The sequence below is a fragment of the Haplochromis burtoni genome, unplaced genomic scaffold (assembly GCF_018398535.1).
Source record: "Haplochromis burtoni strain Fernald_Lab_line unplaced genomic scaffold, NCSU_Asbu1 Contig_177, whole genome shotgun sequence".
Classification (NCBI taxonomy): domain Eukaryota; kingdom Metazoa; phylum Chordata; class Actinopteri; order Cichliformes; family Cichlidae; genus Haplochromis; species Haplochromis burtoni.
Genome location: NW_024582538.1, coordinates 1,158,480 through 1,180,199, shown reverse-complemented (window position 1 = coordinate 1,180,199; position 21,720 = coordinate 1,158,480). Strand labels below are relative to the sequence as shown.

The following is a 21,720-nucleotide window of genomic DNA, read 5'->3' as shown; positions in this document are numbered from 1 at the left end:
TCTTGTAGAGTTTGAGACGTGGCTCTTGGGTTCCTTGCACCCACTTACCTTTCTGAACTTTTAACTATGCATATTCCTGAATAGGTCTTTAAGGTCAGCTGATCAAGGAAGCAGAGTAAAGCACAGGAGGAGACCATTTAAATGTGACTGCGTTTTGACACTTTTCTTTTTGTTGTATTTCTTCTATTTTTCTGTATTTTCCTGCTCTAGTTTTTTCCTTATAGGTTTACAGCACTCTGGTCAACCTATGTTGGTTTAAATGTGCTTATAAGTAAACTGACTCAACTTGACTTGTCTGAACATTGCACAGTCTGACCTTGGGTTGAATTTGCTGCCAAACCTCCTGCTTTTACAAGATGTGATCACAGTGGCCAATAATCAAGAGTGTCTGATCGCTCCCATTTCCTACAGAAGAGTCCGGGGAAGCGTTTCTTTTTCACATGACACATGAGGGAGTAAAGAGATTTAAATGTTTAACAGACTAGGTTTCATTGAATTTGACAGTTTAGCAAAAGGAAGATAAAGACAAATATTGACATATGGGAAAAGTGCATATTTAGGAGCTGAACGTTTTAGTGGTGTGTACAAAACAGTTTAATGCACTTTTTCAAGGTTTGCATCAGGTGCAAAACGAGTCCTTTTACTTTCACTACTCAGCTTTGCCCTGAAGCACCAACATACTTCAGTTACACTTCAGTAGCTTTCTGTGAGATTTTTCTTTGGTAAAACAGCCTGAGAGTAGAGTGTTAATTTGCGCATCAGGTTCCATTAAAGATGTTAAAGTCTTTTAATGTTTCTCTGAACTTCTGTTCCTAAGCAGGCAGCTTCTGTGAGGAGAAGAAGGAAATGCTTTTGATAATGATTCCTGTCATTGGTAAAACATTAACCATTTGTTTTTGAGTTTCCTTCTTACCTTTAGGCAGGGGGGAGAAAGAGAGGTTATACATGTGAAGAAAAAACAAACTTGCATCAATCAGATTTATGCAATCAGTGTGTCAGTCTTTGTTTTCCACTGAAGTTATTTTGTATGGCCGTGTGTGCATGACATGAACTGGAGGTTCAGGCAGAGCCAGTTTCCACAGAGCTGTTCAGCTCGCTCATCCACTGTAACTGGTACACGGTGTTTGCGTGAAGATAAACAAGATGACAACAGATATGTTTTTGTTTTTTGTTACAATACCTCACATTAGTTTGGTTTAAACATGCAGTTTGACTTACTCCCCTGTACTGAAACTATTCAAGAACTGCCTTTGTTATACAAGCATTTAACAAACTTTGCAAGGAGTCCCAAGTACAACTGTAAAATCACGCAGGAGCAATGATATGATGCAGCAATAAAAAAAAAAAAGCAATCGTACATTTTCAGACTTTGAGGAGGTCAAAGTCCTGTTATCAAGAAAACAGATGGAAGAAACATGCCATCAGATCATATGTGGAACATGCAAAGAAGCAGAGAAAAAGCTGAAGACGTCATTCTAAGCGTTTGTTGTTGTTTTCTGTAGCAAAGGAATATAATGGGAGGGAGTGACTTGCATGCGCTGACTGTAATAATAAAGCTATTTACACGAGCAGGAAAACAAGACGGATAAATAAGGGCTGAATTTTACGTGATTTAACGAATGATAAAAACAACAACACAAACTTGTTTGCCTGAATAATGTTGGGGAATTTACCCACTCAAAGTCTAGCTACATTTGATCACATTACAAATTATGATAACAGATACACGCACACACTATCAACAAAATACGTTGTCTTCATGAAATATTCATCACATGTTGACAAACAGCAGGAAGAAAATGGCCCAGAACCACTATTGTGGCACACTTTTGTTGCTATTTTATTGTCATTTTTAATTCACACCAATATTATTATTATTACTGAACTGTAGACAACAGAACTGTGGATCAATCGGCCTCACGTACAGAGAGGGAAACTGTTTTCTGAAGGCAACACGCGTTTTTAATACAGTTTCCAACTGGACATGGGAGCAAATGTGTGAACGCATTTTTCAAGTTGTTTTCGATGTTTCTACTGGCTTTCTTTTATGCTATTGTGTGTTGCGCGTTTTGCTCCCGCCCACAAAAATCAGTGCTAGAGGAAAACAGCCGCTCCCGCTACTGATTGGCTCCGCGGTGCGCTCCAATCACCGCGATGTAGTGACTCTTCTCCACACAAACCCGAGCGGTCGACTAGTAAGGTTGTGACAAATGTAGCGAAAACACAAACAGGTTTTGTTTGGTTTTGTTTTTCTAACTGGATGTACTCCTTCTGTTCGTGAGGACTAGAACAAGTTGAAGCAGAGGATTAAGAAAACGACAGCCGAGTAGTGGTCTAAATGGTCAGACTCGGAAGCAACGAGGGGATTTGGGAAGATTCAAGGACACATTTCTTCTCTATAAATACGATGGTGATGTTTATTTGATTCGACGCCAGCCTGGAGATTTGAATAAGAATGAAGGTCCTTTTGAAGAAGGTGCAGCAGCAGGTGCTCTACGTCCTGCTGCCGTGTGTACTCCAGCTCTGCTGCGCTCAGACTCAAGGAGGTGGGTATAAACACCCGCACACACATATTCACACACGTTTATTTTTATCATTAGCCTGGGAGAGGAACGATGAATACCCCCTCTCACTTCCACCTTAGTTAGAGGTAATCACCTGTCCTCACAGACCTCATATGCAGAACCTGTTCTGCATACTTGTTTGCTGTGAGTCACCTGCACCTCTCCCACGGCTCGATATGCTTTATCATGTTTGTGACAGAGTGGCCCAGCCTCTCTGCCTTACTGACAGCCAAATGTGCATTTCTTTAATAGTTCCGCAGTTGCAGTGGCTATTAAGTAAAATATCGCAAAATAAAAGTGCCCAAACTTTACATGGATGGCAACAGTTTGTGGTGTGAAGTAGAAAAAACACGAGTGCTGGTTTACTGCTTGCTCTTGGCATAGTTTAGCCTAATCTATAAGGGACATCACACTGAAACTGATCACATCTTAATGTGTGGGTTCATATAGGGCAACTAGTCGTTATTTTCATTAGCGAATCATCTGTCAGGGTTTTTATTCCCCTCATCTGTTTACTAGTTTGATCATTTGTATTCTAAAATTTCAACAGATGTTCTCTTCAAGAATAATTACACTTTTATTACCACATAATTAATCAATTGATCAGCTCTCAGAGTAACACGTAAGCATTAAACGTCATATAGGTGTATGGGAAGTAAAGGTAGCATAGACTTAAAGTGCTCACATACATGAAACTTTTAGTTGTTTGCCGTGCTTGAGTGATAATAAAAAGAATTTTATTTGTGTGGCACTTTTCTAAACACAAAGTTTCAAAGTGCTTCAGAGTTTGAAATTATAGAAGCTGCACATTAAAGATGTACACGTTTCAACATATTCAACCACATATTCAACCACAGGGACACACAACATATAAACTTCCACCCACACAAAAAGACCTAAACCAGCAATGTCAGACTCAGTTTACGTCGCGGGTCACATACGGCCCACTTTGCTCTGAAGTGGGCCCGATCAGTGAAACGACGTGATTAATGTGTAAGGAAAAAAGTTAAATGCACAGACTGACCTGCATTTATAAAATATGGTAAGTTTTGTAAATCTAGTGGACTCACTAATAGTTCAAAAACAGGAACTTTGGTGTAGCATAGACGGGCATGGAGGTAGGCAGTCTTAATTGATAGGAAAAGCCATAAAACTTGTGAAAACACAATTAAAAGATCAAAATCTGTGCACTCTCTTACATTTTCTAAAGCTGTCCAGTGGGCCAGATTTCAGTCTTCGCTAGGTCGATTCTGATCCCCGGACCTTATGTTTGACAGCCACAATGAAAACTATGGCCCCAGAATATTGGGGGAAACATTAAGGGAAAAATGGCTTATAAAAATTTGTTTTTTTAGTAGGAGTTGTTTAAAGCAAACCACTGATTCAGTGCTGAAGAAGGCTGTTCCAGAGTTTGGGAGCTACAACCTCAATACATGATCACCTCTGATTGTAAAGTAAGAGCATGGTACAGTCAGAAGATCCTAATCAGATGATCTGAATGGTCTGCAGTGGTATCTTTAGATCTGTTACAAATGCACTCTGTCACCACTAAGCATTCTGATATGTTTGAGTTTTGATTTGAGTCCTGAAGGAACGCTGTGAACTTTGACTTTGTGTTATTGCTTTTGCCAACTTTTACAGGTGAATTTCCAGGTGTGTCTCTTCTCAGTGTCTGAAAAAAACAATGCTTGGCAGGTGCTGTTCCATGACTTACTGTGTAGTCATCACCACTTCCCAAAAAAAACAACTCATGAAAGTGCGGGAAATGACTCTAAACCTCTTGAAGAGGACCACTAATGCACAGCTTCATTCCTTTTGACCTGGTTATTAAACACATGCCATCATTAATATATTAAATAATAGAGAAACTAATCATAACACTGGCCTGTGGTTTGTTGGCTGCTTTCTTTGTGTCTTTTTTATATGAAACATCAAAGTCGCTTTCTACAATAAAGCAAATGAAATGCTGTTCACACACTCCTTTGAGCACAAAGCTTAAAAGACAGCGTTACATAAAGCACACTCTAAGTGAACTGTACTGCTGCAGCCAAGTTGTAGTACTTGCATTTTTGGATGCAGTTGTTGTGCCAAGAAGAAAAACAAGGAATTTTATACTCTGAATATCACAACCTTTGCAAAACAGTCTCTCAGGTGTATCAGAGAGGGGGTTTCCTTTAATATTAGGAGGGAAAAAAAGTCTTTTAAAAAGAAAAACAAGAACCTTTTAAAAAGTTGCACTCACACAGGTGTGACCTGACCAAATAGCTGATGTGTCGAAAAGCAAATATGCTGTTGCTCCTGTTGCCAGAGTGCGATGTTAAGCAACCCTCTGTCTTGGTGTGTTCAGCAATGCTTTGTGGAGCACGTAAAGAGTCTTCCAATTCATTTACACACAATCTGTGCCTAGTCAATACCTCGCGAGTTGCTCAGGTGCCTGTGTTTGCGTTCGCGTGCGCACGCGTGTGCACGCTCACTTGTGAGTTATGCAGCAATCTCTGTACGTCCTGTGCCAAGTTTCTGTTTACCTCATCGTCTCAGCTGCTTTTATTGGGCTTGTTTATCTCCTCCTCCCTCTATTCTTTTCTTTCGCTGTCTCTTTCTTTTCAAATACTGAATCCTTGGTAACAGACAAATGAAAATAACAGCTAAACCCGATCCGTGCTGCGTTTTCATCGTGTGTTAGGTTACCTGTCAGGACAATGACAACACGCTGAAGTGAGTTCACAATTCGTGCATGCTCGTTAGTGATGGATTTAAGTAGGAAGGCTGACATACTGCAGTGTTTGTAAAGAGTGGGGGTGACAAACAAAAAGTGTCGGCTTTGGACAGAGAGAGGTTTGGGTGCACATCTTGATACAGTACGACACTTCTTTTGCACTCTTTCAAAATGGGGCCATTGTGTTCGTGTGTGTCAATGTGTGTGCATTGACTCTAAACCCTCCACCCCATTCTTTTTTTCTCTCTCCATCATCCATCTGCCAACACTGAAAGTCCTCCTTTGACAGAGGAAAAACCCACTCAGCTTGTTGAGATTTTCAGCTCCCACAGCTGCAACTTTGTGCACCTCCTGTATGACAGACACACTTTGTCACATACAGTCCTGCATGCGTACACACCGGTTTTTCCCTTTCTAGAGGGCTGTGCTTATGCATGCTCTATATAAGTTACTGGGTAGAAGGTTGTGGACTATGTGTAGAGGTGTTGGCAAGTATTTCCCAACAGGCAATTCAGACATTGTCAACCACTGATAGCACTGTGCACCTCACAGGGTAGGGCAGACAAAGAATTTGACCTGTGAGCTGTGCGTGAGCTTTCAATTATTTGGATTTTAATTAGCAAAAGTAAAGCAAAGCAAAATATGAAAAGGAAAGGCCTCAAGAGGAAATAAAAGTAGAACAGTTTTTTTTTCACTTGTTGCAAAATACAGACTTATAGACTTTTGTTTGGCATTATCTTCACATGATAACCACAGAACTACAACTTTAATCCTAGACTAATGTGTGAAAACTTCCAACTTTCCCACACTTTCAAATCTGCTGTGTGACTGCTAAATTGTCAAGGCCAGTTAACCTCCACATTACTGGGATGACAGCAGATAACGGTGATGTAAACCTTCACAGATTTTATTTTTGTGAACTTCACTCTCACCCCCAATTTGAAACATAGGCTTCCTGTTAAAGTGTTTTGTCAGTCCAAGCCGAGTAAACCCTGATCACATAATCAGGGCTATTCTCCAAGACTTAACAAAGCTCCTCATGAGCCCAAGAGAACATTTTACAACTGTTTGCACAAGCTAAGTGTGACTGCACGGTGAGCAATCACATCTTTATGTCTAATATCTGCAGAGTTTCATGTCACTTCACCATTATGTGTTTAAGCTGAGCACGAGATGCTGCTTTTGCTGTCATCCTAGAATGGCGGTGAACTGTCCTGGACAGTTTGCAGGTGTTATGAGTAAGACATCATTTTCTGGAAAGCAGGATAAACAAATACTCGTCGTTTCTGTTATATTGCACTGGTGACAGGAGCTTCTGAGCAGGATATCTAAAAATAACTGTTAAAAGCAAACGCAGACATGATGGCTAAACATCATGCAGCGTATTTTTCTGATTTGAGTCGTTTCATATTTTTAGTACAGAGCTAGGGTTTTTTTTGAAGATGGTGTTCTCAAAAACACAGTAAAGTAATCCTTATCGGGACTTTATGACATGCTCTTTGCAACATTGTATCACACAAGTACACACGCACACACACACTTTGACCTGCGCAGCGTTCCTTTGCTGTGAGGTTAATAATCATTAGTCTTTTTATGCACTTGTTGATCCTGTTGTTCTGCTTTTACTGTAAATTTGTTTCAGTACAAAGTAATCCTGGGATAGTCGTCCATATATCCAGTACGCTGCAAGCACGAACTGCTGATAGTTAATTTGGCATAAACTGTAAGTAAATGTATCCTACAAAGACTTTCAAGCTTGCCCTGGGATCACAAAGGCTGCTTTTTTTTCATCCTAAAAAAAACAGGTGTCTGACTTTATTAAGTATCACTTAATCCAAGAGGCAAAAATCCTCTCTCTTGATCTAAAATGGCTTAACTGGCAGGAAATGCATGTGATTGATACATTGAGACCATGAGCATGTGGGCATTCCTTTTAAAGTTTTTTTTAATGAGATTTTACATCATTGTTGTAGCGCAATTTCTCATCTTTCAACCACACAAGATGTAGTGAAGGTAATAGGGAGTGCTGTTAGTTATTAAAGCTGGGCTTACAGGTCATCCCAAAGGTGTTGGATCAGGTTGTAGGAAAGCAAACCAAGTTACTGGAAGCACTCTGTTGTTTAAAAGATAATTGTATGATCTAACTGTAAGTTGGATGTGCATAAAGCTGACATATCATACATAAGCATATGTCTGTGCAAAGTATTGCTTTTCTATGAGTTTCACATCAGTAGCCACACTCTGTTCACCGTCCGTGTTCCCGTTCTTCCATTTTCTCTCAGCAGCTTCTCTCCCGTCTAACATTTGAATAGCAAAGCAGCCTTTGAGTGATGCTGAATGGCTAAAGTCCCACAGACCATAAACAAGGCTTTGTATTTTTATTGGAAAGAAGGGCATGCTCTGCACAATCCTTAGCTCGTTTCAAACTGTTACAGTACATTTATTCATATTGAGCACACCAAACACAGTGGTGTGTAGTAAGTGGCATAAAGCACACTTTGTAAGGAATTATGCTGTTGACTCATTAATGATTCATTAGAACCTCTGTGGGATTATTTGTGTTGTGATATAATTGCTCAATCACCAGTGATGTTTAGCAGTTTTACCCACTTTATCTCAACTGAGTAAATAATGTACTCAGGACAATAATATATTCACACGGTGAATGAAATGTAGAGTACTGCTCCTGAGTTTGGGATCACTTAGAATCCTTATTGGGGTTTTGTTTTGTTTTTCTTAAACACAGACACATTTGTTTATATTTATATATATTGTAAGGCATGAAATTAACCCGAAATGTTGAAAAATACAAAGAGTATAATTTCAATCATATATAATTTCTCATGAGTCTTATTAGAAGATCCAACAACCACTGCTTTGTGTTAACTAATTAAAGTTTATCCTGTTAAAAGTAAGCATACATTTGACGTGTTTTATAAATTAAACATGGATGGATGGCCTCTGCGGGTTTGTTTATAGTTTAAAAACAGGTCTGAAACTTCTTTAAAATCAAGTCAGAAAAAATGTGGACAGATGCATAGATATTGATATAAAAAAAAGTTCCCACCAAGTAGCTGTGTGGCGTCTGTTTGTCAAACTAAAGACTTCCACTTTCTTTTCTGATAGGAGCCAGTTTGGTCTATCTGAAGGTAGTGGCACGCAGCGCCGGCACTACGGTTTCATAAGTCCGTTTTTTGGGCTTATTTTAAGACTGTAACCAGTGTTGAGGTCATTACCCAAAAAAAGTAATGTATCGAACAATTTCACCTGAAACTCATTGACACATACACACACCAGTTAGCTATGTAAACCTATAGGCTAGAGTCAAACACACCAACACAGTGAGGAGACAGCCCAAAGCCACCCCAGAGTGATCTCCACAGCCACACAAACAGCCACATTTCTAAATATGTTTCTTTAATTGACAGAACATCTCTCTGCTGTGCTAACGTGAATGGAAAGTGTTTTTATTTTTAGTTCATCAATTAAACTGTTGAAACTGAACATGATAAACTAGGTAACACAGTGTGTTGGATGTTGTGGAAAATGGCTCGCTGTATACTGACGTGGAAAGCCTTTTAAAAATCAGATGATTAATGAATCATTACAGCGTTTACTGTCATTCCCAACTCTTCTGGTTATTTGAAATGAGGACACATGTTTTTCTGAAAAAACTTTTTTTTTTAAATCTAAGAACCTTTGCTTTTCACAGTGACCGTTTGTGACGGCACCAAGAACTTTCTGAGCACGACTGGGAATTCAGAGATCCAGTACAACTTGATGAAGACGAGGTACAATAACTGCGACATTGTGATGGGCAACCTCGAGATCACCATGATGGACCACACCAGAGACTTCAGCTTTCTGGAGGTGAGGTTGCAAACATTACGAACAACAAACCAAGAGAGAGTTTGACTACCGCTTTCACTGCAAATTGTGTCACTGACAAGATGAGTAAGTATGTGAATCAACCATTTTCATTCGCCCAGGAGAACACAGAGGGTCAACACTTGTTGTGTTTGATCGCTCTCTGTAATGGATTTTGTCTCAAATCCAGAATGAGCTCATTTATGCCCCCACTCCTTTTGTGCTAGTCATGCCACTGGAATCACAGGTGACTAACTCAGTAAGCAAACACGCCCCTGCTGATTTGTGACCCTGATAACAATTTGATTGAGCAGAAGAATTGACAAACTGCATTTTTCTCTTCCTTGTTCTTTTCTTTTGCCTTGCAGTCTATCAAGGAGGTGACGGGGTACATCCTTTTTGCTATCAATGAGTTCAGCCGCCTCCCACTGCACCACCTGCGCATCATCAGAGGCAGCACACTGTATGAGGACCAGTATGCCTTGGCTGTCATGGTCAACTATCAGAGGGATGGGGAGCATGGCCTTCAAGAACTGGGCTTGACTCACCTCACAGGTACACAGAGAGTCACTCATTTGATGTATAGAGTGTGTTTAACATGTGGGAGGCTGGATTGGAGCAGATAAGAGGTCAAGTTGGATGTGGCACTCTTACTGTTGGAGCTCCCACACCTACACAGTTCAGCCACACCTTTAGAATACCGGTTGTTGAAACGCAGCAGTGTGTGTGTTTGTGCCCGTGTGTGTGCTTGTGTGTGTAGGAGTGATATGAAGTCCCTGGAATGTACCATGTGCTCAACCGCTCAACTGCCAGTGTAACATGAGCTCCAGCACATGATACGTTTGCTGTGTAGTAAACAGAGAATGGCAGAGTTTGTTAGGATGAGTCACAGGCCTGTTCGGGCTTGCTTTCCTAATTGTACTGCCCCATTTACACCTATGTGTACCTTCTACAGAGATCCTCAGGGGAGGAGTGAAGATCATCCGGAATAAGTATCTGAGCTACGCCCCGCAGGTGAACTGGCTGGACATAGTGAAGGATGGAACAGCCCAAATTGTGATAGAGGACAATGGGCCTGAAAGTGAGTGCACTGGGTTGTAACTACACGCATAAATATGAGCACCAGGTATGTTTAAGGATCGGTTCAGATTTCCGTTTCACTATAAAACAGTTCAACAGAAATTCAGCAGAGGTAAACATGGAACTTTAAACTGAAAGAGGTAGCTGTTTTTCCAGTCTTTTCAGTGCTTATTTCCCTTTCTGTGTTACTGCCTCTCGGCCAAATCTCAGTGAAAGGAGGAGAAATCACTGTCGAGGAAAATTGGAGCAAAAAACATAGGTAACTTAAAAAGATCCACTCTTTGGAGTGCATATAATAGATGGATGTAGTCACCACGACTTCATCCACTGGTTTGTGAAAGCATTAGACAGTCTGCGTCTTGATTTTAGGAGCCAGAAGTGAATCCGTTTGAGCCGACAGGTTGGAATCTTAAGCTAATACTAGCAAGCTTAATGTTAATGTGCATCCATAGACTGATGCATTGCATTACACAGACACAAATACCTGCTAATTGTACTAACATACAAATAAAATAGTAGAATTTCACTCCACAAAATGATGCAATTAACCACACAGAAAACACCCAAAAACCTCCTTAAAAGGTGCAAACCCGACAAACATGGTAAAGTGGACCATCTGAGGTGACACTTAGCAGACACGTGGTGGTTTAGCAGCCCCTGGTCTCAAACTTCAAAGCCTTAAAACAATTTAAACATGTGAGTCATTAAAAAAAATAAGCACAGAAGGTCAAATTAGTTCTAAAGACAGAAACCATTTTTTGTTTAAGTCTGTAAACATGTTATGTTTACACTGGCGAAACATTTTAATATGAATGTCTTATTGGGGTTAACTCGCACTTGGATTCACCCTCAACTGGCCATTAGAGGAACTGCAGGCTTCATTTTTCAGCGCTGCAAGTTGCATCTTGTAACTTGTTGAGGTTTCATTTTTTTCTTCTGCTGAACTTTGGATTTAAAACAAAAAACAAAATCTGAACTTTTCCTTTAATTTAAGACTTTTGTTCTGGTTTTGTATTAAAATGCGGAAACTACGTAATAAGAGTTTTTTTTGTTTTTTTATCTCAGAGCCTTGTCACAAAGCCTGTGGAGACGTGCCATGCTGGGGTCCAGGAAATGACACATGCCAGATCTGTGAGTGATATCAAGCACCTTTATCTTTAATGTCTTGATTTTCCACGCACTGGTTACCTTGTGATGCCTTTGAGATGTATCACACATGAGTCATGGCTGCTGCCAGAGTTGTTCATTTACATCTTGTATTGCACATTGTTAATAATATACGTAACTTCAAAGTTAAAAGTTTAATATGCATCTACGTACAGTTTTAGTTTCACGCCAGGTTTTTACAAGCGTCGACTCTCTTACAGTGACAAAGACCGTGTGCGCCCCTCAGTGTAGTGGCCGCTGCTTTGGTAGAAACCCGAGCGAGTGCTGCCACGTTGAGTGTGCTGGAGGTTGCACTGGGCCCAAGGATACAGACTGCTTTGTGAGTCCAAGTCTTCCACAGGCTTTAATGAGAAGATATTTTCACATGTTGCAGTACAGAAAACGCAGATGTAAAAATAAAATGTTCCTCTGTTATAAATTGCATTTTGCAGGCCTGCAGGAACTTTAACAACTCGGGCTCCTGCGTGCCTCAGTGCCCACAAACTGTGATCTACAACAGGCTTACATATAGAATGGAGCCCAACCCCAATGCCAAGTACCAGTACGGCTCTATTTGTGTGACCCAATGCCCCAGTGAGTCCCACACATGACAATATTCACATAAACTCAGAATTTATACATAGTTTCTTCCTGTAAGAGTGCTGTTTTTACATATTTTTAATCATTGTTATGACTGTGCTGTTCAGCTTTCTTCACAGTGTTTACTGAAGGCATAACGCAGTCACTGACAATCATTTATGCATTTATTCTCATGCGTTTTCTGTTTTTTTAATAGAAATCTTTGTGGTGGATGGCAGTTCATGTGTGAGCAACTGCCCATCTAATAAAATGGAAGTGGAGAAAAATGGTGTGAAAACATGTGAGCCCTGCAAAGGCCTCTGCCCTAAAGGTATTTCATGCAGATCGAACTCAAGCTCTCTCTACAGATACCTTACAGCTTTGCTGTTATTAACTGTTTCCTTCTCATCTTTTTTTTTCCCAGTTTGCCATGGCACAAGCTGGACTGATTCAAACAGCGAAACGGTCGATGCTCGCAACATAGAAAGTTTCATAAACTGCACTAAGATCCAGGGAAGTCTTAACTTCCTGGTGACGGGAATAGAAGGGTAAAATAAACTTTCTTTCATAAAATGCAGCAAAGAGTTAAAAAAAATATTCTCTAGATCAACCTGCACTTTTTTGACGTTTTTGCAACATGCGTTTCCTTTTACTTACTTATTTCATTTTGGCTCAGTGATGCCTACAACAAGGTACCACCCCTTGATCCAGAAAAACTGAAAATCTTCAACACGGTGGAGGAGATTACAGGTGTGTGTATGTTGTGGGGTTGTGCTTTTTTTTTTTTTTAGACTGTCACTTAGACTGCTTTTATCTTTTTATGTTATTTAATGCCATTTGCAGTCTGGTTGAGGCTTCTGAAAAACAATCTCTCTGTTTTCAGACTTCCTCAACATCCAGTCGTGGCCTGCAAGCATGTCTGACCTGTCAGTCTTCTCCAACCTCCAAACAATTCAGGGAAGAAAACTTTACAAGTGAGAAACAGTTGTTTTGTTTTTGTCTTTTCTGCATTGTTATGCAGATTGAGTATTTGCTGGAATATAAAAGTAATTTTGTTTTTATTTTCTTTGTTATTTCTAATTTTTATCCTATCTTGTTATCCTGTTTAGAGGAGTGGTTAGTAAAAGGTACAGTAAAGATTTCACATGCTCACATCTCTCTATCTCCTCTTAGAGCCTACAAATGTTCTGTCCGAATCCGTGGTGTTGGTATTTTTCAGTATGATTTTTTCAGGGGTAATTCAGCACTGGGATTGTTTGGTTAAGCTGGCCGTGGGCACAACTTTTTAAAGCTGGGAGAGGCAGCATGTTTTTGACATCAATTTGACAAAGAAAGCGCTTTTTTCAGGCTGGTCTCAAGCTTCAGTAAATGAGAGGAAAGCAAGATGGGGTACATCAGAGTACTTTTACCTGGGTTTAAATCCCGTCTGAAACCAAAAGCACTAAAGCATTAAAAACAAACCGCCTTCTCAGCTTTAATGAGTTCACATAGAACTAAAGAATTTACCAAAGTAGATTCTACAAAATTGATACCGCAGTATCAGTTTTGTTGTAGTATTTCCATACTACATACTACATGATGCATGAAAATACTGAAGATTAAACATGAATATGTTTGTTGGCTGTTTGTCTTTTTAAGTACACGGGTTATGCAATTTGAAAAACATGACATTCAGACACCGAATCACTGAATTCATATTGTGTCTAAAAGGTATCAAAATGAATAGATGGTGACAAACTTCTCAAAGAAAACACACTGTGAAAGATTATATTACATCATTAAATGTGATCAGTAAGAACAACAAGAAACACAAAGTGCCACACTGCTAGATTTTGTGCAAATACAGCTAAAGTGCATTAATTGTGTTTGTAAACCTTAAAAATAATGTCTGACATCATGTTCTTGAAAATTGCTAAACCTAAAAGAAATATGGCTTTCAATATTCACTTTGACTTTGTGGTATTTTAAACAAAATTGGAACATTTTCATCCACTTTCTGACCTTTATTTACTTCCTGCTGTTCTACAGGAGCTATGCACTCATGGTGGTTAAGATCAATTCTCTGACCTCGCTGGGGTTGCGCTCGCTGCAAAACATAAATGATGGTGCCGTGTACATTAAAGGAAACAAGAATCTCTGCTATCATGATACTGTCAACTGGACACGGCTTTTAGGCTCCCGTCCACAGAAACGTTTAAAGCTCTTAGACGTCACTGACAACCAAAAGAAGGGTGAATGTGGTGAGTGGGGGCGGACCATTTAAAACTTGCAAGACGTGATTGTGAACAATGGCTCTGCTCATAACATCGTTTCTGTTTTGGTTGCGTCCTTAGTTAAAGAGAAGCATGTGTGTCACCCGCTGTGCTCCTCTGATGGCTGCTGGGGTCCGGGCCCAGACCAGTGTGTCAGCTGTAAGAAATACAGCAGGGGAGGAACCTGTGTACCAGACTGCATGTTCTTAACTGGGTCAGTATTCACAAAATGACGTATAAAGCGATTATTAATATAAAGCTTTAATGGTGTAACATGTATGCAGGTTGTTAGAGAGTGAAAGACAAGAAGGAGTGGTATTAAAGAAACAAGCAGTGATTTAGAGAATTGATATTTTCTGATAGTTTTAAACAGAATTTACATTTTAAAGCACAAATACTCGCACCCTGTTTGAAGTGCCACATTGCAAATGGATTATGTGCAAATACAGATAAAGTACATGCTTAATCGTATCCACCGTGCTCTCTGTGCACAAATCAACAGGGGAGACAAATCGAATGACTGATTCAAATGCATTGCTGCCCACTTCTAGTGTGTTATAAGTGAAGACTAAGAGGGATTACTGTGTATAGGTCTATACATTGTTAAGGAAAATCCTGAGCATTGGCCCTAAGATGTGACTAATGTCTGCTGTAAGTCTTTGAACTTGAATAGAAACTGGGTTTATGCCTCGATTGCAGGAAGCAGAGGGAGTTTGCTACTAAGTCAGGGGAGTGTCTGCCCTGTCACCCTGAGTGTAAGGTCCAGGAGGGGAAGGAGACGTGCACAGGCCCGGTATGTTTGACTTAAAACTTCTAGAAGGAAAAAAAAAGAAAAGAAAAGAACTGGCATAAGGCTTCTGCTGCCACCTAGCGGCCTTACAAAAATGGCTGTCCACCATAATGCCACTCGCCTTCAACTCTTGCAAAAACCTTTCTGCTTTTATTCACCCTTTTTTTTGTCTGCAGGGAGCAAATAAATGTCTAGCTTGTGCCAGCCTGAAAGATGGCCCACACTGTGTCTCCATGTGTCCTGAGGGTGTTATGGGGCAGGAGGGAACCATCTTTAAATATCCAGACAAGGAGGGCAACTGTAAACCTTGCCACAACAACTGTACCCAGAGGTAAGTACAAGTGGAATGATGTAGTTAGACACACACAATTTGCTTCTTTAAACTGATCCCCTGTGTTTATTGTTTTTAGGTGCACCGGTCCAGGAATAGGGGACTGTACAATATCATCTAGGTACATTTCAGGGTAAGTTCTCCTGTCATTCTGATATATGCTGTATGTAATTTTGACATTCAAGTATTAAGAGCTGACACTGTGCCCCTTTTCTCCTCTGCCTTTAGGCAAATGACCACGGCTATCGTACTGGGAGTGATTGCCCTCATCTTTGCTTCCTTCTCGATTTTCGTGCTAAGTATTCTCTACCGCCGAAGTCTTGCTATTCGTCGCAAGCGCGCCATGAGAAGATACATGATGAATAGCGAAGTCAGTATCTGTATTCGAGTGTTACTGTGCCGCTGTGCTTATTTTGGGTTTGTCATAATTCATGCCCCTGTGTGCCTGCAGAGTTTTGAGCCCCTGGAAGATAAAGGGACAAAATATGAAGCTCGGACCCTTAAACCTACAGAGCTGCGTAAGATCAGGCTGCTGGGTAATGGAGTGTTTGGATCAGTCCATAAGGTACTTGAAGAGACAGACTCCTATAAAATGCTCCTCTTGTGCATTTTACTTTCTATTTAACAAATTATGAATCTGTCTCTCTGCACCTCACAGGGCGTTTGGATTCCTGAAGGCGACACAGTGAAGCTTCCTGTGGCCATTAAGACGATTGATGACCGCAGTGGTCGTCGGAAATTCTCTGGAGTGACCGATGTAAGAAACATAACAAAAAGAAGAAATGTGCTAAAGAGATATATTTTCAGAACCAATCACTCACTGCCTATGCAGAACCACATGCCAGGCTTCTAGGCGATGAGCATTTGACACTGAAAGTATGGATTATACAGATTTTTTGTTGTGGAGCACCTCCTTTAATACCATAAATCTTGGTGATTGTTGACACTAAATTAAATCACTAATGATCTACTTATTCGGTTGCTACAGCACATGAGGACGATGGCAAGTCTGAACCACATTAACGTTGTCAGGACCCTGGGTATCTGTCCCGGTGACAGCCTGCAACTTGTTATCCCGCTCAACAGGCAAGGCTCGCTGCTGGCACATGTAAAGAAAAATAAGGGCAAGCTCAGCCCACAGAGGCTGCTCAACTGGTTTGTGTTTCAAATTGCAAAAGGTATGGATAAGATGCTTAATATTTTGTGTTTGAATGTCGAAATATATTATATATATATATATATATATATATATATATATATATATATATATATATATATATATATATATATATATATATATATTATTATATATGTTATATATATATGTATATAAATATGTATATATGTATAATATATATATATATATATAAATATATATATTATATATATATATATACACATATATATACACAGTTTGGTTTATTCCTCCAAGTACTTCACCACCATTGTTGCTCTCTCCTGTCAGGGTATGAATTACCTGGAAGAGAACAGGATGGTTCACAGGAATCTGGCTGCCAGAAATGTACTCCTGAATGATAATTTCACTGCCCAGGTTTCAGACTATGGCATTGCAGACCTGCTCTACTCTGATGACAAGAAGTACTATTGCAACGAGCCCAAGGTCTGTTTTCTTTTTTGTTTTTGTTTCTTAGCAGAAAACGTGACATCTGGTCACACTTCTTTAAACAGTGTTAAATACCTTGCACACCTTAAAACATTATGCTGTTTTCTTTCAAAGACTTGACTGCTTGTTCTGCTGTTTTTACTCGAGTAACCAAGAGAGAACTTTTCTGTTCACAATCTTAGACACCAATCAGGTGGATGGCCCTGGAGAGCATCTTGTTTCGCAGATACACTCATCAGAGCGATGTTTGGAGTTATGGTGAGTTTTAAAGCACTTTACCAGCGCCAGATTGTTTCATACTCACGTATTAAAGTATGCAAATTTCGGAGTCAGTATAGGAGAAGTATAAATGCAGGCCACACTAAATTCTTCACCCTGCTTTAGGTGTGACAATATGGGAAATGATGTCTTATGGAGCAGAGCCGTATTCAACAATGCGACCACAGGAGGTTCCCGATCTGCTGGAAAAGGGCGAGCGTTTGCCCCAGCCTCAAATTTGCACCATAGATGTCTATATGGTCATGGTTAAGTGTGAGTACCTCACTAGTATTTCTCATTTTCATGTGCAGCCAGTAGTGCAAATACCAGTGGCGTGGACTGAGGGATTGCAAAAAAAATATGTTGGACTGAAATGTCTGTGTGCCATTAAGTTTAGTATAAATTCATGGAGCTCAGAAGACGATTTGGTTCATAAACCTCTGATTTTTATCTGCCACGTCCATTAGGCGTGACATATGAATAAAATGTTAAAACTAATTTGCACATTTTAACCTGAGAGACATTAAAATAAATATGAAAATGACTGAAAGCCGCCGAGTATTAAGTAGGCTGTCAATTCTTCATTTTGTAATTGGTTCCGATGCCCTTTCATGACTCTCCAGGTTGGATGATTGATGAGAATGTCCGTCCAACATTCAAGGAGCTGGCGAGTGAATTTACCAGAATGGCCAGAGACCCACCTCGCTACTTGGTGATCAAAGTAAGACAGTTTCATCACAGTACAGTAAAGTGGCGCTTCAGTTAAAGCTATGTGTAGTGTGTATATATATATATATATGATTTGCCTTGTTTGGCCAGGAGGACTGTAGCCAACAGGACTCATCCCCAGATGAACCCGTCCAACGAAGTGCAGACCTGGATGACTTGGATGATGTAGATGTCAACCTTGAGGACCCGTTGGCAGATGAGAAAGAAGATGACTTGTCTCCAGCCAACTACTACATGGCAAAAAGTCTCAATCGTTACTCTAGGATGGACACTCCCAAAGTAGGGCATACCACTTTCCTCTTAACTTAGTGTCAACTTTATAAATCATATTCCTGGGCAAGATACTGAATCTCAAAATTTCCCCAATGCACGATTTTTTTTTTCAAGTGTTTAATGAATGTGCATGTGTGTGTGTGTATGTGTGTGTGATATCATCCATTTACTGTCTCTTTTCTTATAACAGGTGATTCTTAATTCATCCAGCGGAACTGGATACCTGCCCATGACCTCAGGTGTTGACAACCATACACAGGTAGATAAAAGAGACTTTTGTTTTGTTAAACCAATTCGTAGTGTTTATACACATGACCAGAACGAGTCCACTGAAGATTTCTGCTGTTACCAGTTTGCCAATAGAGTTCTGATTGTGCTTTGTTGGGTAGGCGATGTGGCAGTCACGCTCTCGGCTAAATTCTGCCCGTACTGTGTCCGAGAGCTCGGAAGGCTGCGGCACTGGAATGGAGATGGAGATGGGTGAGGACTTCCCCTTAGCAGGGAGCCTGAAAAGAAGACGTCATCGTGAGGACAGCGCTTACGTGTCGCAGAGAGACAGCATGTCCGGCGGGCCACCTGAGACTCCCTCACCAGAGATGGAAGAAGAAGATCAAAACGGATATGTGCTTCCTGGAGGGAGCCCGGAGAGAGGTGATACCATAATTGTTCATTTACAACACACTAACAGTTACCACTTGGAAATGAGCAGCAGCCCTAGAAGATTAGCTGTACTAAGCCAGCTGTTTAAAATAGTTTGTCTTTATAGCCCCAGTTTAGCTAGTCTTTGTTTTTTACTGTTATCTGTTTCTTTCAGATACGTTGCTTTTCTCATCGCGAGCTGCTCCTGGGAGGATGGGAAAGTCTCGTTCATCAGAGCTCCTGGACGACCCAGATGATGAAGAATACGAGTACATGAACAAGCAGGTGTGTTTAACACCTGTATCACTCAGGCAAGGCAGCCAGTGGCTGAAGCCGAACAAGAAGCGAACCTCTTCAATGTCATCACACGTGACAGCGTCCTCATGTGACACCGGTGTGTCGGTGGAGGTCAGGGGAAGCTACACCAGGAGCAAGGACAACTCTGACTCCGAGCAGCAGGGTTCCAGTGAAGTTGAGTATGAATACATGGACATCAGAGGCGGTGAAAAGCTGGAAGGTCCGCCAGTACGTGACCCTCCTCCTCCTCCAGCTCCTGTGAGGATGAGCAGCAAGGTGGAAGAGGAGGAGGATGAATACGTGGAGGACGGTAACTATCATTACACAAACAGGCAGCCAAAGCTACGACAGGCTCTTCAAGACAAGAAAGAGCTGAATGTAGAGGGGACAGAGGCAGATGAATACGAGGATATGGACTGCTTTTCTGCCCCACCACCTGGCGGAGATGGTGTGGTGTATCAAAACTTACAGAGGGAGGAAAATGGGGCAGCGGGGCGCAGAGAGCAACACCAGTCTATGCGGGCCGGAGTCAGGGTCACGGAGCCTGCTGTCGGTGACAGATCTTTCGACAACCCAGGATACTGGCACAGCAGGATGTTTCTTAAGCCCAGTGCTGTGCCAACATGAAGAACATTTTAAATCTCATGGACTTCCCTCTCAAACACAGTCATGAAGGATCTGAAATGAGAAAAGCAACCAAAAGCCACGTTAAAGATGTAGCATGTAACAAAATGTACAAAACCCCCCAAACAACACGTGACTATTTTGCAGCTTTGTCCTTTGTTATACATCAAAATTGTTTTTATTATGTGATACAAGCTATATTTTTGTGTTTACATTGTAAATAAAGAGATTTCAGGTAAGAAATTGTGACAATATCATTTGAAGAATCATTTAAAGATGTTTACTCAATAAAAATATTTTGAATACTTGGTATGGAACTGCAACATTTTTATTTTAAATGAGCTGGTGAACTGTATAATGATGCAAAGTGTGCAACCTGTCAAAGGGCGCACATCTAATTACAGATTAACAAATATCCTTGGCTGAGCTACAGACATTTGCTCAAGTGGTAAATGCTCCCACAGGAGAAATATAATTATTAATGTTTCATTGTTCTCAGCTACAGCTGGGGGAGAAGTCAGTTACACCCTGTAAAAGGTGCTAGAAGCAAAAAAAAACAACCCACAGTTATTATCCAAAAACTGAGAGAAACTACCTTTTACACCATTTGGCGAGCCGGTCGAGACCCTCGTGCAGGATGTTTCACAGCCATGGTTTAAACAGTTGGTAGCGCGACTTTATTGGCGGGCTGGGGTCGCTTTACGTCAGGGTGAAGTGGGAGGGGCTTGCGGTAGCAGCTTCGGTCAGAGCTGAGCCGAGGGGAACTGTCGCTGTCCAGAGCCGACTAGCGACTTCAGACTACACTGCCAAGATGTCCGACGACGAGCAAGAACAGACTATAGCCGAGGATCTGGTCGTCACCAAGTACAAGATGGGCGGTGACATCGCTAACCGTAAGTTAATGTCAGCGAGTAACTGTCGGTGACTGGATGTGACGACCTGCTCTTTTCGGCCTGTCGTACAGCAGCTAACATTGGTTCCCTATAGCAGCAACCATGTGGTTTAGATTCGAAGCACACATATGCTATCACATCTAGCTAGCTACCAGGTGCAGCTGGGTCGGTTGAAAGCTGCTTTTAACTGAATAACTGAACGACTGCTCGGCTTTCTGCTATTGTTACCCAACAGCAGCGATAGGGTTTCTTACAGGCAGCTGTCTGTGTCACTAACTAGTGTGGGATGCTAACAAACCAGCTAGCTCAGAATGGTGACCGGTGTTCGGCTGTAAATGTCACGTAAACGGTCACGAGCTGAAGCTCTTTTAAACTACGTTTATGGTGACAGATGACATTCATGGTCAGTCGACAGCATGAAATTTGCTCTAAAATCATTCACATAAGGCTTCTTTGTGCATTTATCGACCAGCACATTGTGGTTTCATGATCACTGCTCCATTATATGATGAAAACACAGGAAACACCTGCATTCTATAGATCTCAAACATCGCACAAGATGTATGGTTGTATTTAACAATTTAAGCAGTAATTAGGTCGAGGTACTTGGTCAGATTAATGCTGTAATGAAAAACAAACTTATCCATTTAATCTATTTGGATGGATAGTGCAGTCGGGAGATGGGACATATTTGCTGTGGCACTACCTTATAGTACATTAAATGCATATCCTGGCCACCACAGTTTATATTTACACTCTGTGTTTGTGTTACAGTGGTGGTCTGGAGCTTATCTCAGCTGTCATAGGTCTAGCATGCTAACATAATCAGAAAAAAAACTTATAGTGAGCTAATGCATTAACCTGCCTGACTTCCCTCCTGTCTCATCCAGAGGCTCTCCGTCTGGTCATGGAAGCAGCCAAACCCGGGGTGTCAGTGCTCAGTCTCTGTGAAAAAGGTGACGCCTATATAATGGTGGAGACCGGGAAGGTCTTCAAGAAGGAAAAAGAAATGAAGAAAGGTGAGGCCCGCATCTGCCCGTTATGAGTTTTTGTGTTTT

The 21,720-nt window shown here is 40.9% G+C and overlaps 2 protein-coding genes across 2 annotated transcripts in view; both read left to right on the top strand.

The window, feature by feature from the left end:
- Positions 1-2,153: 2,153 nt before the first annotated feature.
- erbb3a (erb-b2 receptor tyrosine kinase 3a) lies at positions 2,154-20,081 on the top strand. Its single transcript, XM_042225652.1, has 28 exons — positions 2,154-2,546; positions 8,993-9,150; positions 9,516-9,702; positions 10,103-10,228; positions 11,293-11,358; positions 11,595-11,713; positions 11,826-11,967; positions 12,170-12,283; positions 12,377-12,500; positions 12,629-12,702; positions 12,836-12,926; positions 13,984-14,192; positions 14,286-14,418; positions 14,904-14,997; positions 15,171-15,325; positions 15,405-15,458; positions 15,554-15,695; positions 15,777-15,890; positions 15,984-16,082; positions 16,314-16,500; positions 16,789-16,946; positions 17,132-17,207; positions 17,334-17,480; positions 17,831-17,928; positions 18,027-18,215; positions 18,400-18,468; positions 18,599-18,860; positions 19,024-20,081. The coding sequence occupies exons 1-28, from the start codon at positions 2,456-2,458 to the stop codon at positions 19,770-19,772; spliced, it is 4,227 nt and encodes a 1,408-aa protein (XP_042081586.1). The 5' UTR covers positions 2,154-2,455; the 3' UTR covers positions 19,773-20,081.
- A 123-nt stretch (positions 20,082-20,204) lies between these two features.
- The window catches only part of pa2g4a (proliferation-associated 2G4, a), an 8,315-nt gene continuing 6,799 nt past the window's right edge, over positions 20,205-21,720 (top strand). The window contains exons 1-2 of the mRNA XM_005943957.3: positions 20,205-20,662; positions 21,553-21,681. Coding sequence (XP_005944019.1) covers positions 20,581-20,662; positions 21,553-21,681 — 211 coding nt within the window. The 5' untranslated portion in view covers positions 20,205-20,580. The remainder of the gene's footprint in view (positions 20,663-21,552; positions 21,682-21,720) is intronic.

Excerpts from the sequence above, each read along its gene's own strand:
- erbb3a (XM_042225652.1), top strand. The coding sequence starts at position 2,456 with ATGAAGGTCCTTTTGAAGAAGGTGCAGCAGCAGGTGCTCTACGTCCTG. Across the intron at positions 11,714-11,825 it reads CCAAGGATACAGACTGCTTT|GCCTGCAGGAACTTTAACAA; the intron begins GTGAGTCCAAGT and ends TGCATTTTGCAG. Across the intron at positions 16,083-16,313 it reads AATTCTCTGGAGTGACCGAT|CACATGAGGACGATGGCAAG; the intron begins GTAAGAAACATA and ends CGGTTGCTACAG.